This window comes from Triturus cristatus, chromosome 7, assembly GCF_964204655.1.
Source record: "Triturus cristatus chromosome 7, aTriCri1.1, whole genome shotgun sequence".
NCBI lineage: Eukaryota > Metazoa > Chordata > Amphibia > Caudata > Salamandridae > Triturus > Triturus cristatus.
In genome coordinates, this window is record NC_140590.1 from 1,628,625,524 (window position 1) to 1,628,643,059 (window position 17,536).

Below are 17,536 nucleotides of genomic sequence, written 5' to 3' on the forward strand. Positions count from 1 at the left end.
CCCCATAAAATCTCCTATTTCAGCATATTCCAGACTGAGAAACTGGTGTCATAGAAACTTTCCCTATCCTGTTACATCTTAGTTTGTTCTTTTGTTATAGTGTGATGCATGCCTTGCTAGGAAATAGGTCGTAGTGAGTGTCTAATAGCTTATACGCCCAGCTTACTCCATGTTACTGATTCGAAGTATATAAGCAGGTTTTGTGTGTGGAACTGTGGTGAGAGACATGATTTGTGGTAATTAGAAGCTCCAAGCTTAGAAGAGCAGAACATTTTCATGGCCTATAATAATCTAGGGACCTTTTTAACCATATGCAGAATTCTAGCTCTCGGATTGCACATAGAAAGAGACAATAATGCATGTTTGTGCTGCTTTTCAACTGGAATATCAACTGTACAATTGTAGCTTGCGTTTTCTCTCACAGAATGTTCACAGTTGCACTCTTATGATGTCCATAAGAGAAGTGGCCTACCTGGTTTTTTGGTGTATCTAGAATTGCTGCCTGCTCTAAAGGATTGCAATCACAGCTTTTAGAGCATATGTTTGGAAACATATTTTACATGTCGACCCAAACCTTTGCCTTTTAAATGCTACATGGAATCTCAACATCCTCTCCAGGTAGTTACTGTTACATGCAGGGGTGCAAGTAGTGAACTACTTGCACTCTTTCCTAGGAGTTAACATTATTGCTTGATGTGAAATGCAAGATGTTTGTGTTTCATGGCTTAAGTAAATTATGCATGTTACTTCCCTCATTTTGTTAGGATTACATACCTACTACAGTTCGATAAGTAGGCCTTTCTCTGAACGGTCCTGCTTAGAGCCTGCCGTTCGTGGTGGAATGGCCACCTAATGAGAATCCATATCTTGCAAGCCCTGAGTGGAAGGGGAGGAGTGCTAAAGAAGTTGCCCAGGCCTTGGACAAACTCTTTATGACTGTAACCTGATTTGTGCTACTGCTGGTCTCGGGGGATGAGGTCTCATGTGTCTTTGTCCTTCGTTTTCATTATAGGAATTCTCAAACGTTTAAGTCTTTTGAAGATCGAGTTGGCTCCCTGAAGGTAAGACAGTAAATTTGTAGACTGGTTTGAGTCAATACTGTCCTTTTCTGCTCAGGTGCAATTGTGTTGTATGAGGATGAACAGCTCTTTTAGCAGATGACTGTGTTCGATTTAGTCTCCTCAAGGGAAGTAGTGGGAGGACCTTGATCTTGTCTTGATATCCAGAACGGGGTCCGGCAAGGATGCATCCTTGCTCCTACCCTGTTTTCTTTATATCTAAATGATGTGGTCACTTATTTAGCGGATGAACAAAATGACGCCCCCCGATTGGCTGGTTGTAAGATTCCCCTTTTATTATTTGCTGATGACACCCTTCTGATGTCGAAGACCTCTAGTGGCCTACAACACTTAGTAGATAAGTTTGAGGTTTTTTGCTCTGAATGAGGACTGGTGATTAACCACTCTAAAACGAAGTTTGTTGCTGTTAGCCTTCATAAATCCTGTAGGGGCTCTATTATGCTGGTGGGCAGTCCGTTTGACAAGGTAGCCCAGTTTGTTTACTTGGAAATCAAGTTAACTAGATCTATGGTATGGCCGCCCCGTGTTCAGAAGAGCAGCTTGAATCTAACTCAGCACTCTGTTGCTATTTTAAAACTCTATAGGTCTTTCAGAGTAAGGCGCATTTCCCCTGCGTTAAAGGTGTATAGAGCCATGGTTAAGGGTAGTGCCCTGCATGGGCTGAAGTATGGGGAAATGCAAATTTGGCTGCACTGGGTGTGGCCAAGAATATGAGAGCCCTAACTAACCGTCCAAAAAACACCCCGTTAATACCATTACGATGGGACATGGGCATTGAGCCTATGACCCAAGAGGCCCTACTTACACTGCTATTGTATTTGGCGGAGGTTGAAATATTTCTTGGGCCTTGAGGATTATTACAAAGATCTACAGGATGTGGCTTTCATGGATAATTCTGGTAAAATTAAGTGGATAACCAATGTTACACGGGCACAATAGATTTTATCAGATGCTCATAAGATTATAATTGTATTTATTGTACTGTGATTGTAAATCAAGAACAATACAATATGACTTTTTGTAAACAAATCAGTAATGTATCTAATAAGAACGATCAATCTTGCAAAATGTGTACTTAACAGTTGTGGTTTTTACAGATAATTTTATTGAGGTACTGAGTCCAGGCATACGTACATATATTAATACAAATCAAATGTTCCCAATACAAAATAAACACTTTGCTCTGAAAGTTATAGTTATAGTAATAAACTTTAGGAATAACAATGGCCCAGTACAACACATTAAAAGCTATAAAATAATGCTCCTGCCCTGAGATACATTTCCGTGTATCAGTATATATCAGTATATGTAATTAGAAAATGCATGGTGCTTTGTACTTAAACGTGCTGTATCCTATTGCATAAAGGGGTTATGTAAATTTGTTGTTTTGACTCATGCGTACTTATCTACATTTATTTGGATTTGACCAGTACAAATGTATCATATACATAAAGGTCTTAAATCTCTGAAATATATCTGAGCTACTAAGGTGCCAGGAAACAATAGATAATCCAATTTAGACCATTTGTTTTTAAATGTTAAAGGCAGTTTAGGAGTTAATATTAAGTGTCGCCCAGCTAACCGGCTCTGGCTTAACCAGTTCTGAACATCAACCTAGATATCTTGTAGAGAAAGTCTTATGCTTTGTTTTAATTTGATTGTTACGGCTTAAACAGTTTTTACTTGCCCCTGGGGTTCATCAGTGGATTCCGTGTGTAATGCAACTCGAACAAAGTAGAACAGACCGACTGTTAGAGATTGCTCCCCTGCAGAGTGTATGCATCAGATTTATTCGGCTTCAGTAACAGTCAAATCTATTGCTACACGATTCCATTTATCGTCTATCGGCAAGCATTGTGAAAGGAGTGCTACATAAATGTTGGAAACATTATCAGTCTATCAATTTTAATGAAAATAATTTAACCCATAATAGATGATCAGTTGTCTAAGTTACTTAATAGCCAATTTTCTATGCAAGATCTTTGGGCTTTGTCCTTTAAAAAAATTTTTTTTTGCCATGTTCCACAGCAACGCAACTGCTGTACAGTATAGCTAAAAGTAAAAAAAAAAAAATTATTACACGGTCAATGCTGGCCACTTCACATGCACAGCAGCCGTTCTGCTGTACAACATTGCTTTAAAAAACATTGCCATATCCAAATAGTGGATAGGGATATGTAGATCTGGTATGTACAAAACAGCCGGAATAATGGAATAAGCCCTGACCTATTTCTGGCTGCTGATAAAATGATATTGTTAATCTTCTAATCACTTTTCTTGTAGGCACTTCCAATGTCATTGTCTACATATAGTGAAGCACCTAATAAGTATGCTTACATCACAATTTCTAAGTCATGCCTGACCTAAACCAACCAAAAAACGGGCAGTTATGGAGTGGGTGCAGTGCATTACTGCCCCTCGATAAAAGGCATATTGGTTCTACCTCAGCTCTCATAAGCTGGTATTTGCATTTCAAATTCCTCATAATATACCAGGCCTTTTCCTCCGGAGTATGAGCGCAAGGCACAATATGGCATCAATTGGCGTGTGTACTTACAGATCAAATAAAGGGCGAGTAAATTTATTTAGCAGAGGAGTGAAGCAAGTTGATCTGTCCACTGCAAGAGACGAGGTTTCTAGGAACATATAGACAACTGGGGACAAGATTGGGCAGTAGCCATGTTGCAGATAAACCCCACTCGTGATCACGAGCAGGCATTCCAGTTACAATCATGGGTTGTCTGTTTTGCATCAGCAAACATCTGGTTGTCATTCTGAACCACCCAACAATCCCTCTCTCCCACACATCGCAGATCTTCCCCCGCCACCCTCTTATCTGCTGAAAACAAAGTTCCGTCTCTTTGAAGGAAGTTACTCAAAACTTTCCCAAAAACATCAGCAGTGAAGTCACTGGCCTACTTTTCGTCAAAATGACAATTCGTTGTGAGGCTAAGGGGGCAAGCTACACAAGCAACGTCCGCTTTGGTAGTTTATGGCAATATATGTGTAAGAACCCACTGAAATTAAACAGGCTTTTGTATGTCCCCAGCAGTAACTGCAGAGCGGGAGCCTTAATGCTTCTGCCCTGTTCAGTGGCGTGGCAAACACCTCTGCTCTCCCACCCCCCACTTCAAAACATATATCCTGCCTTGTAACACACAGTAAAGTAGAAAAGTGGTCACAATAGCGACAATGTCAAAGCATAAAGATAAAAGCCTTCACAGGATCACATTCAAGAGTGCAATAGATGCAGTTTATTCTCAAAACATCAATGGATTGTTAAAGACATCACAATTGTTTATGCATTTGAAAAAAATGAAAAAATGGTGCTCATGTTGGGGGGAGAGAATAAAGTGGGTAAATGCGTTTGTGAGGGTTGTAAAAGAGGTAAAGGCAATGTGCCATATATACATTATATTTACATGATGAAACCTGTCCAACCTATAACAGGCAAATTACTACAACATAAACACATAGCAGTGTGAGGACGCTGATAACAAATCTCAGTCAACGCTGGTCTTAAAAGGAGCAAAAGTCAACGTTTCGACCCCTTCCAATAATCAAGGTTATTAAGTCCTTAGCATGGGGTCTTCATCAGGATAGAGAAGGGAGCACCAAATCTGGAAATAGCGAGGGATATCAGGCAGGAAAATGCGGTGGATGGGCTCCTTAAAGCTCTAAAATGTGAACAAAGGCACGGTCGGGCACCTTAGCATGACTGTCCAGAACACACATGGCGGTGGGTCAAAGGATCCCACAGTGTCACGGGACAATCCTTCTGTGGTAAACGTTCGGGAATCTAATGCCTCACGGGATAAATCTCCGTCTGGGTCAGGAAGGACTGGTCGCACGCAGTTTACATGCAGCCAGAAACGCATTGTTCAAATCAGGCGTTCTGCTCATCCATGCCAGCACCCTAAGATCATTTCCAACAGCAAAGCCCTTAATAATTCAAGTAGCCCCGCCTGCACAAAAGAGACACCCCTGCCCTTCATTAGCCAAAGAATTGTGCAGTAAAGTTCCTATCTCAAATGGATATGAGATTAAATCCGGTGATTCATAAAATGGTTGCACAAAAAAGCAGCATAAAGTTCTGTTGGCAAAGTCTTCAAATTGCTCAGTTTATTAGCTTGTACACTGCACAGCCACAGGTGGAAAATCACGACATGCACTGCTTAATTTGATCTGGTGGTTTCTGGTGCTCAGTACCGGCACTTAATCATCACCACTGGTGCTTTTCATGAGCACCCGTTAAGGACCCATCATTTACGGGGCGATTAGGTGATTTGCCCAGAATCACAGGATGTTGAGCCGATGCCGAGACTCGAACCTGCTTCTCCAGCTCTGAAGTCGGCAGATCTGGCCATTACGCCACATCCTCTCCACACTTTCGGGGTTAGTAGTTGGTTCTAACAGGAGAAATGGACTGGTGCAAACTGCCTCCTGACGAGAGAACCAACACTTTTTTTTTTTTTAATGCAAATTAACCACATGTAAGCTGTGTGCCATGAGCAGTGCTTTGAATAGTTGGTGTGCTTATGCCCTTTGACTGCTGTTGTTTTCTGCTTCAGCATCAATGACTGGGTGAGAGGTGCGTGGGGCGAACAAATTCATTGCATTGAGTTCCGACAATGGCATTTAAAGCATGAATGCTGCTCTTTAAACCCTAGGAAGGCTGACTTATGAAGAGAAATGGTTTTCACAACATCCTGTGTGAAGTTCTATAACACTAAACAGGAGAGAGTAGAAGAGGTCGTGAAGCAACAAAGCAGGAGAGGTTATAGGGGAACAAGCAACATTTACGACTCTGGAAGAAAAAAAAAAGGGGTAACTCTATCCCAGCATTTACCATGGAAGGACACTACTAAAGCAATTAATCAGAACCTGGTGCATGCTTCATCGAAGGGAAAAACGCATGAAGAGAAAGTGAAACTGGCGAGCACTGACCAAAGAGAAGCTAGGAAATAAGTTATGATAACACCAACCAATGGTATTTAGTGAACGGGTTCTAAGCCCAGTTTAAGTTAACAAAAGACCTCGTAAATGACAGTGCATGCGCTGTCTCAAGGAAGATCTAAAAAGACTCCTCCAATGGGCAGAATAAGGGGTGGCTGCAGCTCACCAAAGGATTTCATACTATCCTCAACTAAATGCTCGCCAATAGTTGCGATTTCCCACCCTTCATCCTAGAGCCTTCTTTTAATCAAGCAGGAATTATTGCAGTGTCCCAGACAAAGGTCCGCCCTCTCAACTCGAGGATCTTGAATTTCTTAACAATTATCAAAAGTATTCCAAGCAGATTAACATTTACTCAGACCCTCACTTTTCTTCAAGGATCTGGGATGTCCAAGCGAAAATGCAAATCCACATACCTCATGTTGTCCGACCATTACATCCAGAAAAGAATTATCCGTATTGCCTAACCATACTGCGCTAATTAGTCTATGTACATACTACAAGGGTGCTGCTACGTAATACTGCTCCACACCTGGCAATGCCCAGCCTACATGAAACAGAGTTTTGCTGCTCACTCAACTACTATTTCACGTCCATATATATTATAATATGGAACAGTTAAGTACATTTATTTAGACAGATCACATGACGTTAACTAAAAAAATGCATTGAAGTAGTACAAGATGGACTCTTTTAGTAAAAATGGTAATCTTTCCAGGTTCTAAACTGCTTCTTAATTTGTGATAGTAATTGAATGTAGTTTATCTTGTACAGCTTGCACTGTCCATACTACTTCGTATTTTCAGGACTGTTCAGGATAGAATTTTTTTGCTTTGAGGTAGACTGTTTGCAGCAATCTTAAATAGAAGAAATTCTGTTTTAGAATTAGTATTATTGTAGCCCGAGATGGTGTAAAATTGATTTATAAGATTTAAAGCACATTGGGCCCCTGTGAGTCTAGGTGCAATGCCACATCTGCATAAACCTTAATATTCCACCTGCTCTCCTCCAGGGGACTACTATTAACTTCTGAATCAGGCCATATCTTTGCGATGAAAGGTTCAATAAAAGAGGATATAATAGAAAAAAAGGTGGGCATCACTGCATGGTCAACAATCTCACAAAAAGTACATCTGGTAGATTAAAAGAGAAGGCACCATACACAATTATAATCCTGTATGTATATGTGTGTATAATATGTTGTATAGCTGTTAGAAAAGAGCTTCTTAAGGGACGAGAACCCTCACTCGCCCGAGGAAGACCTGCTTCATCATGGTTTTCCCTCCTCACACTCTGACTGCAAGGTCCCTGTTGTGGGATACAACTCCCCAACGGGAGAAGAGGAAGTATTTTGAAAATGAGCGATGTTAGAGGGTCAGTGAGGGGCAGAGTGCAACTAAAATTGTGAGAAAAGGTGTCTCCAGAGAGTCAAATCAACTGTATTCGATGGTCCTGTGGGACAGGGTTGAAGGGAGAGGACTCTGGGATTTAATCAAATATGCTTCTGTAGATTGGTCAACATGTTTCTGTCCATGTTTGACTCCTAAGTGGTTTAGGGGCATTCATCAGGACCTGGAAAATTAATCACTCGGCTCAAAAGAAATTAGCAGTAATTCAAGACAAATTGGCCACAAAAAGGGTCAGCCTGGCGGGGAAGGCAATGGCCCTTATGAACTCTGGGTCCACTGTCTTATCGGAAAAAATAATTGACAATGCGGCCATCAATATTAAAAGACAAAGGAAAAGCTCTCTCATGACAAACCGTATTAGACAACCATGTATGGTCTCAACTCATGCTGTTGATCAACATGATTATCTAGTGTATATTGTACATCATGGTGACACCCAGTGAGTACTCTACTTTACCTGCAGTGAGAAGAAGAGGGTCGACTCTCCAGCCACTGGGTACGCCTCTACCGCAAAGCTAGAATTAAATCAGGCAAAAAAAAAATGGAACGGCAGGGAAACCAACACATTAACTGAACTGAGGTGGCATGCCCATTATGTCCAAAAACATTAAGAGCAACACCCTGTTTATCAAGTTGAATGCTTTTCTCATGTTTAAAAAAGCAACTATGCCTTCTTTGAATTCATACGCAAGATCAAAGATTGTCTCTGTCCGTGTTCAAAGCCCTTGTGATTTGGAACTTTGGCAGTAATTTTATTCAGGGGTATGATCAAGTAGGGCATGGAGAGAGATGTTGGGTCTAAAAGCTTCGCTCAAGCTCATCCATTCAGAAAATCAGCTTGCACTCGCAGCTCCTGAACACTGCAGAGTACAGTGAAGGCAATGGTAACACATTGGGATGACTATAAATCCAAACTGAAGTGAAACTGGCAGTATAGCAGCATCCCACCACAGGATAGTGCCCCGGCTTTAGAGTGAAGACATGTACTGTCTTGAAGTCTAAAACTGCTAACTTCTGTGTTGATGTACCCCGACCCCACAGACTCCCTCATTAAATTTGATGTAATGAGGGATGTACGCATAGATGAGACAAAGGACTCAGTGGGTGACTGACCCGGGGGGCGGGGAACCAGGATCAGGATTTTTTCCAATAATCGGAGGCAGTAAGGCCCCATTAACCTGACAAAAGGGGCACACGCAGCACAGGGGAAGAACCCCAAAGCTTCCATAAATACGTCGGGGTGTACATAAGCATGCACAATGAAGTGCCAACAAAAGTAAAATCTGCAGATAGAAGGTAAAACAGCCACAGCAACCTGCCGTGTAGAAGAAACTGAATGACTGTCGGAGATGAAAGCAAAAAGACTTGGCATGTTTTACAGAGTGATAAGTAAACTGACACCTCGTAGAACAGGCCAATGGCATTACAACCTCAATAAAAGAGGCAGCTCGGTGAGGGGAGCGCACAAGTTTTCTGGAAAGTGCTGTAGCACAAAGAGGCCCCACAGACAACACGCTAATGGAATGTAGTGCCAAAGAATAGAGGCAAGAAAGATCACAAAGTGAAGGACATGTAGGTGCAACCAGCGACGACCACGTACTCAAAAAAAAAAAAAATTTAAATCACCAGAGCCCCGGAATGACTCCACCAGTCAACAGGGTTTCCTGGCATCGTGGTCTTCTTCCATTATCATCACAGTTTTTAAAAAAGGCCAGAGATGGGACCCGCGTTGCTACAGTCTGATAACTTTAATTGACTCTGCTGTAGAAGTATTAAGGAGAGGGACTTTTAACTAAGTTAATGGACTGGTTGAACAAGAATTGTGTTTTAACAAACCTCCAATATAGTTTTAGAGAAGGAAGGTTTACACTGGATCAGTGTTTAAATTTACACTTATTAGCAGTGTTAGACCTGTCAGCCCTTTGGGTGGTCCCTCCTCATCATTATTTATTTTGTCCCACTTTTGCCTCAAACCCTGTTTGAATTTTTCCTTTTTGGGAACCACCAGACTTTTTAGTGTTGCTGCAGATTCAGGGAGCCATTTTAGCTACCCCTGAAACTTCTGTCTGAGGGCCTGGAGCACAAAATGGTGGCCACCTGTGACATCACCAGCATCCACTGGAACCTGCTAGCACCTTCCAAAACATTCCAGAACCCTGTGACAGTTGGAGGCGGTTTAGAATGTTGGGAAGCTAAGACAGAGAGTTGGCAGTTGGAGCTGGCAGTTGGCACCTGACTGGTGAAGAGAGAGCAGCAGAAACTTGAAGGAGGAAGGAGTGAAGCAGCAGGGGTGGAAACTTGTGCCTGGAGTGGGGTCCATAAACCCACCCTTGATACTAGTCCCTACTGACTGAGCCCAGCCTGGAGCCCTGTGTGGGAAGAAGCAAGAAAAACCATCCTAAGGACCTGGACAGCAGGAACAGGCCTTAGAAACAGAGAACAGCAAGATCCTGACCTGGAAACTGGTTTCCCTGGAGTCCGACGTCGAGTAGCCTGAGACCCGGAGCCCGAGGTGGAGAAGCGGCGCCGACTGGAAAGCGGACGTCGTGCCCGGAGCCGCCAGAGGTCGAGAGAGGGCGCCGTCAGAGGTCGTGAGGAGTACCAGAGGTCGAGGAGGAAGTCACCCGAGGTCGAGTGAGCGGCGTCATCGGAGGAGTGAAGTCCGCCCTCCGGAGTCGTCGGAGACCGAGGTGAGGTGTACCGGAGGTCGGGAGTGGAGGTCGCACTCCGGGGTCGCCGGAAACCTAAGGAGAGGAGCACCGGAGGTCGGGAGTGGAGATCGCACTCCGGAGCCGCCGGAAGTCGACATCGAGCCAAGGCCGGCTGACGTCATCGAATCCGAGGTCGCATCGGACCGGAGCCGCCCGAGGTCGACATCGAGTAAAGACTGCCCAACGCCATCGAATCGGAGGTCGAGATCGAACCGAGGCCGCTGACATCGAGACCGGAGCCGCCTACCGGCGTCGTCAAAGAACTGACATTGTGCCGAGGCCGCCGACATCGAACTGGAACCGCCTCACGGCGTCGACACGACTCCAGCGGCGTCGGAGCATCAGAAAAAGGGCAGTAAGTGGAGTAGAGGGCGCCTAAGGCCCTGTGGAGACCTGAGAGACTGCTCTAAGGGGCTAGGGAGGTGCTGGAACCAACCTGACTGTGCCAGGGGTGAGCTGGGACTAATCTAGAGAAGTTGTGTGGAGGGAGAGAGCCAGGTCTCTGGTATTCCCCCCTTGATCTACCTCAGTTTAGGCCTCAGCCTTGTCCAAGCCAGGGAGTAGACACCCCCAAGCCTTCCACATCCCCACAAGCTGTGCCTGGGCCAAATCAGCCCTTAGGAATTCAAAAGTGATCTGATTCTATGAGTGTCACTGTCAGCTTTTAAGTATTTATTAGGGGCACTGTATTTATTGTATTTAACCTATTTATTGCTTCACTGTATTTATTGGTTTACAGTATTTATTGCCTCAGAATATTTAATTGCCTGTATGTATTGCACTTTTATTTATGCCTTCAGTATTTATGATCACCCCTATTTATTGAATCATTCAGCCAGTATTTATTTGACCTGCACTATCTAAAAAGTTTGTATATTGTGATTATTTATTTTATCCAATCAGCAACTAAGAGAAAAAGAAGATAAAGAAAGATATTTTCATAATTTTTACGGTGTAGAGTCGTTTTTGGAACGGATGCACGCATGGTTATTGTTTGGGTATGTCGTATGCTTAGCACGGAGCCTGATTCCTGACCACTCGAGCCAAGCTACCACAGTGTGTCCGGTAGACCACCACCACCCTTTCAGAGTGGGAGTGTGGTTTTCCAACATAAATTGGTGTTCAGTGGTGGGATAGAGCTGTGCCTACGTATACTCAACAATAACTGTGGGTAGTCCATAGGCCTACACCGGGAGTTTTCTCAAAGCGGCCTTCCTAATTGTGGGTTTTTGTTTTTTCCAAATTTACTCTGGTGGTGGGAGGAGGTATTATTAAAGGTACCCCCCTGCATAGTTACTGCACAAAACCTGTCCTCTAACCTGAGTGGGCGAGATGGAATTTGTACTAGAAAATCTAGAAACGTACACTGTGGCCCAACTCAGGGAGTTTTGCCAGCGGGAGGGGGTGTACTGTCCCCCAGGAGCAAAGAAGGGTGCACTCCAAACCAGCTTAAGGGCTTGGGGGGAGGCACGCCGAGAAAGCAAGGCTGAGGAGGAGGACAGGGATAGAGAGCCTGACACCGAGGGGGCTGAGATGTACCAACCTGAGGTGGGGAACCTGTCAGCGGGGCCCAGAACCATTTCTAGGAAGGGCAGCAGTGCCTCTAGCGGTGGCTTGTCTGAAGTGGAGTTAACAGACCGGAGGGAGAAAAGACAGCTCACATGGGACTTAGCAAGGCTGGAGAAGGAGAAGGAGAAGGAGGAGCAGAGGATGGCCCATGAATTACAACTGAAAGAAATAGATCTTCAGATCCTGAGAATCGGGGCACAACCTGTTCCTAATGGTGGCAGCCAAACCCAAGAGATCACCAGGGAACCTAAACCATACCTGCCAAAGGACATAGTAGCTAGCTATGGAGTGGGCGACGATATCGCCAAGTGGCTAGCGGCCTATGAGGTCTCGTTGAGGGCCCATGGGGTTCCAGAGAAGTACTGGGGAGGGGGATTGTACAAGTACATGCCTCCAGCTGGTAGGGATGCTTTATTGGCCCTCGAAGAGGATGAGCAGACCCACTACCCCACCATGAAACTGGCGCTCATAAGGAAGTTTGGACTAACACCCGAAAAGTACAGACAGAAGTTCAGGGGTAGTCACAAACTGGGCACACAGAATTGGGTGGACTTCCTGGACTATGCAAAGAAGGCACTGGAAGGTTGGATTCAGGGCAGTGAAGTGAGGAACTACGAGGGGTTGTTTGACCTAGTACTGAAGGAACACCTGCTCGAGAAATGTTTCCCTGAACTGCGGCAACACCTGGTGGATAGCAAGCTGACCAGTCCCCGGAAGCTTGCTGAGGAGGCGGACATTTGGGCTAGTACCCGGGTGTCCACAAGGGGGACTGGAGGGGATACTCAAAAGGCCGGACAGGGCGCCCCCCAGAAGAAAGAGGGAGGGGAAAAGAAAAAGGAGTTCTCCAAAGGCCCCCAAAATAACTTCCAAGGGAAGGGAACAGGATTCACCCCTAGGGCTAACCCACCCAGAAACCCTAATCCTGGCCAGAGTCAGCAGCCAAGGGTTGTCCATTGCTATGAGTGCGGTGGCGTTGGACACTATAAAGGAGATCCGAAGTGCTTGAAACGACCACCCCCTCCCACTGGAGGAAAGACCCCCGGAGTAGCTAGTGTAGTGCTCGGGGAGGAGATGCCCTTAACTAAGGGAAGGGAGTGGGCGGGTGTCACTTTAGTGTCCCTGGGAGAACGGGAGATGGTTCCTAAGATCCAGGTGCCCGCAAATACCGCAAAGTATGGGCAGTGGGTCACCATCAACGGCCAAAGAGGGGAGGCTCTTAGAGACACAGGAGCCAGTATGACTATGGTGCGTAGCCAACTGGTGTCTCCAGAGCAGGTAATTCCCGATGTACTCCACCCAGCCGCGATGGCTGACGGCAGAACAGGCCACTATCCAGTGGCCGAGGTTCCCTTTGAATGGGGGGGGGTTGCAGGTTCACTTCGAGTTGCCGTAAGCCCTGCCGTGCCAGTCGATTGTCTGCTGGGGAATGACATGGAGCACAACGCTTGGAAGGAGGTGGAATACCGGACTCACACCGAGATGCTGGGTACACCTGATTGGGCCTGTGTTAGCACAAGGTCCGCGACTACCCGAAGAGGGAGTTCATTTCGGCTGGAGCCTGGAACAAAGGCCCAGCCAGCTGCCAGTCAAGGGAAGAACCGAGGACAGGAGGAGCCTGCCTCGGCGTCCCCACCCCGTAGGACGGATAGGCCACCGGAGGTGGTGGACCAGGAGTCTGCGGTGGGGGACGTTACCAACCTGGAGGACCTACCCATCCCGGCCGAGTGGCACGTGGAGGGAGGCCCGTCCAGGGAGGAATTCTGCCAGGGCCAGAGGGAGTGCCCTACCCTTGAGGGGCTAAGGCGTCAGGCCGAAGCCCAGGCAGCAGGGAACGTTGAAGGGAACTACAGTGTTTACTGGGAGGATGGCCTCCTCTACAGTGAACCCAAGGCACCCCTACATGGATCGTCACGAGCCTTGGTAGTTCCTCAACGTTATCGAGCCTTCCTTCTGGAGTTGGCTCACGAGATACCATTGGCAGGACACCTGGGGCAAGACAAGACCTTCGCCCGTCTTGTCCCACACTTTTATTGGCCTCAGATGAAAGTGTCGTCCGATACCTACTGCCGGACATGTGTGTCTTGCCAAGCCAGTGGGAAAACAGGGGTGAATCTGAAAGCTCCCCTGGAACCACTTCCTGTCGTTGGCACCCCCTTTGAAAGGGTGGGCATCGACATTGTGGGTCCGTTAGATCCACCGACTACAGCTGGTCACAGGTTTATCCTGGTTCTGGTGGATCATGCCACACGGTACCCAGAGGCAATACCTCTGAGGACCATAACAGCACCTGTTGTGGCTAGGGCCCTGATGGGAATCTTTACCCGAGTGGGTTTTCCCAAGGAAGTTGTGTCCGACAGGGGGACCAACTTCATGTCAGCGTACATGCGGGCCATGTGGAAGGAGTGTGGAGTGACATACCGGTTCACCACTCCTTACCACCCCCAGACAAATGGTCTGGTGGAGAGGTTTAACAAAACCTTGAAAGGCATGATCAGAAGTCTGCCTGAAAGCCTGCGGAGGAAATGGGACGTCCTCCTACCCTGTTTACTTTTTTCCTACAGGGAAGTGCCACAGAAGGGAGTGGGCTTCAGCCCCTTCGAGCTTCTGTATGGGCACCCTGTACGTGGACCTCTCAACCTGGTGAGAGACGGATGGGAAAGAACTCCCAGAAAGCTTCCCCAGGATGTGGTGAGCTACATGCTGGCCTTCCGGAGCCAAATGGCTAAGTTGTGGAAGCAAGCTTCTGACAACTTGGAAGCCAGCCAAGCAGTGATGAAGGCGTGGTATGACCACAACGCTCACCCGGTGGAGTTGGAGCCTGGCCAGAAGGTGTGGGTGATCGAACCGGGAGAGCTTAGTGCCCTCCAGGATCGCTGGTCAGGACCCTTTGAGGTGTTGGAGAAGAAGGGTAAGGCTACCTACTTGGTGGACCTGAAGACCCCTCGTCAGCCCCTGCGGGTGCTGCATGCCAACCGCCTCAAACCCCACCACGAGAGGCCCGAAGTCATCTTGATGATGGTGACTGACGGAGGAGAGGACGTGGAAAGCGAGCCTCTCCCTGATCTGTTTGCGTCTCAAGAGAAGGATGGGTCGGTGGAGGGAGTGATTCTCTCCCCATCTCTAACTCCTGAACAGCAGGAGGACTGTCGCCAGGTCCTGGGGCAGTACTCCTCGTTGTTCTCCCTTGTCCCGGGTAGGACTCACCTGTGCGTCCATGACGTGGACACAGGAGACAGCCCACCTGTGAAGTCCAAGATCTACCGGATGTCAGACAAGGTGAAGGCCAGCATTCATAGTGAAGTCACTAAGATGCTGGAGCTAGGAGTGATCGAACCTTCTAGCAGCCCCTGGTCCAGTCCGGTGGTGTTAGTACCAAAAGCTGCACCACCGGGTGCCCAACCAGAACTGAGGTTCTGTGTGGACTATCGGGGACTGAATTCAGTGACCAAAACTGATGCTCATCCGATCCCTAGGGCGGATGAATTGATTGACCGGCTGGGAGCTGCCCAATATCTAAGTACCTTTGACCTTACTTCAGGGTACTGGCAGATCTCTTTGACTGATGGAGCAAGGGAAAGGTCAGCCTTCTCCACGCCCCATGGCCACTACCAGTTCTGTGTGATGCCCTTTGGGCTCAAGAACGCACCTGCCACGTTTCAGCGCCTGGTAAACCAGATCCTCACCGGAATGGAGAGTTTCTCTGCTGCTTATCTGGATGACATAGCCGTCTTCAGTAACAGCTGGGAGGATCACTTGCGTCACCTGCAAGCTGTTCTCCAGGCCCTGAGACAAGCTGGATTGACGATCAAGGCCAGCAAGTGCCAGATCGGGCTGGGGTCGGTAGTGTACCTTGGACACTTGGTGGGTAGGGGAGCGGTGCAACCCCTCCAGGCGAAGATCGAGGCCATCATGGCCTGGGAACCCCCCAAGACACAGACTGAGGTCCGAGCATTTTTGGGTCTCACGGGATACTACCGCCGCTTCGTGAAGGGGTACGGAACCATCGTAGCCCCCCTCACGGAGCTCACGTCCAAGAAACAACCTCGACGGGTAGTCTGGACGGAGGCTTGTCAGCAAGCCTTTGAGAGATTGAAGAAAGCCATGTGCGAGGCCCCGGTCTTAAGGGCCCCAGACTTTTCCAAGGAGTTCATTGTCCAGACAGATGCATCAGAACATGGCATTGGGGCAGTGTTATCGCAACTCAACGAAGAGGGTCTGGATCAACCCGTGGTCTTCCTATCCCGGAGACTACTTCCCAGGGAACAGAAGTGGAGTGCAATAGAGCGTGAAGCCTTTGCAGTGGTATGGGCTCTGAAGAAGTTGCGGCCATACCTGTTTGGCTCGCACTTCCTAGTTCAGACCGACCACAGACCCCTTCGTTGGCTGATGCAAATGAAGGGGGAGAATCCCAAGTTGTTGAGGTGGTCTATTTCCCTACAGGGAATGGACTTTCAGGTGGAACATCGGCCTGGAGTGGACCACGCCAATGCAGACGGTCTCTCAAGGTATTTCCGCCTTAGTGATGAGAACTCCCAAGGGGTTGGGTAGCTCTCCCCACTTTCAGCTGGGGGGGACGCGTGTTAGACCTGTCAGCCCTTTGGGTGGTCCCTCCTCATCATTATTTATTTTGTCCCACTTTTGCCTCAAACCCTGTTTGAATTTTTCCTTTTTGGGAACCACCAGACTTTTTAGTGTTGCTGCAGATTCAGGGAGCCATTTTAGCTACCCCTGAAACTTCTGTCTGAGGGCCTGGAGCACAAAATGGTGGCCACCTGTGACATCACCAGCATCCACTGGAACCTGCTAGCACCTTCCAAAACATTCCAGAACCCTGTGACAGTTGGAGGCGGTTTAGAATGTTGGGAAGCTAAGACAGAGAGTTGGCAGTTGGAGCTGGCAGTTGGCACCTGACTGGTGAAGAGAGAGCAGCAGAAACTTGAAGGAGGAAGGAGTGAAGCAGCAGGGGTGGAAACTTGTGCCTGGAGTGGGGTCCATAAACCCACCCTTGATACTAGTCCCTCCTGACTGAGCCCAGCCTGGAGCCCTGTGTGGGAAGAAGCAAGAAAAACCATCCTAAGGACCTGGACAGCAGGAACAGGCCTTAGAAACAGAGAACAGCAAGATCCTGACCTGGAAACTGGTTTCCCTGGAGTCCGACGTCGAGTAGCCTGAGACCCGGAGCCCGAGGTGGAGAAGCGGCGCCGACTGGAAAGCGGACGTCGTGCCCGGAGCCGCCAGAGGTCGAGAGAGGGCGCCGTCAGAGGTCGTGAGGAGTACCAGAGGTCGAGGAGGAAGTCACCCGAGGTCGAGTGAGCGGCGTCATCGGAGGAGTGAAGTCCGCCCTCCGGAGTCGTCGGAGACCGAGGTGAGGTGTACCGGAGGTCGGGAGTGGAGGTCGCACTCCGGGGTCGCCGGAAACCTAAGGAGAGGAGCACCGGAGGTCGGGAGTGGAGATCGCACTCCGGAGCCGCTGGAAGTCGACATCGAGCCAAGGCCGGCCGACGTCATCGAATCCGAGGTCGCCATCGGACCGGAGCCGCCCGAGGTCGACATCGAGTAAAGACTGCCCGACGCCATCGAATCGGAGGTCGAGATCGAACCGAGGCCGCTGACATCGAGACCGGAGCCGCCTACCGGCGTCGTCAAAGAACTGACATTGTGCCGAGGCCGCCGACATCGAACTGGAACCGCCTCACGGCGTCGACACGACTCCAGCGGCGTCGGAGCATCAGAAAAAGGGCAGTAAGTGGAGTAGAGGGCGCCTAAGGCCCTGTGGAGACCTGAGAGACTGCTCTAAGGGGCTAGGGAGGTG

General features: G+C 47.8%; 1 protein-coding gene across 29 annotated transcripts in view; it reads left to right on the top strand.

Moving 5' to 3' along the window:
- Nucleotides 1-17,536, top strand: part of TPD52L2 (TPD52 like 2) — a 167,454-nt gene that overhangs the window by 133,157 nt on the left and 16,761 nt on the right. For all 29 annotated transcript variants that reach the window (XM_085619620.1, XM_085619621.1, XM_085619622.1 and 26 more), the window contains one exon: nt 1,013-1,061. In XM_085619620.1, coding sequence (XP_085475746.1) covers nt 1,013-1,061 — 49 coding nt within the window. The remainder of the gene's footprint in view (nt 1-1,012; nt 1,062-17,536) is intronic.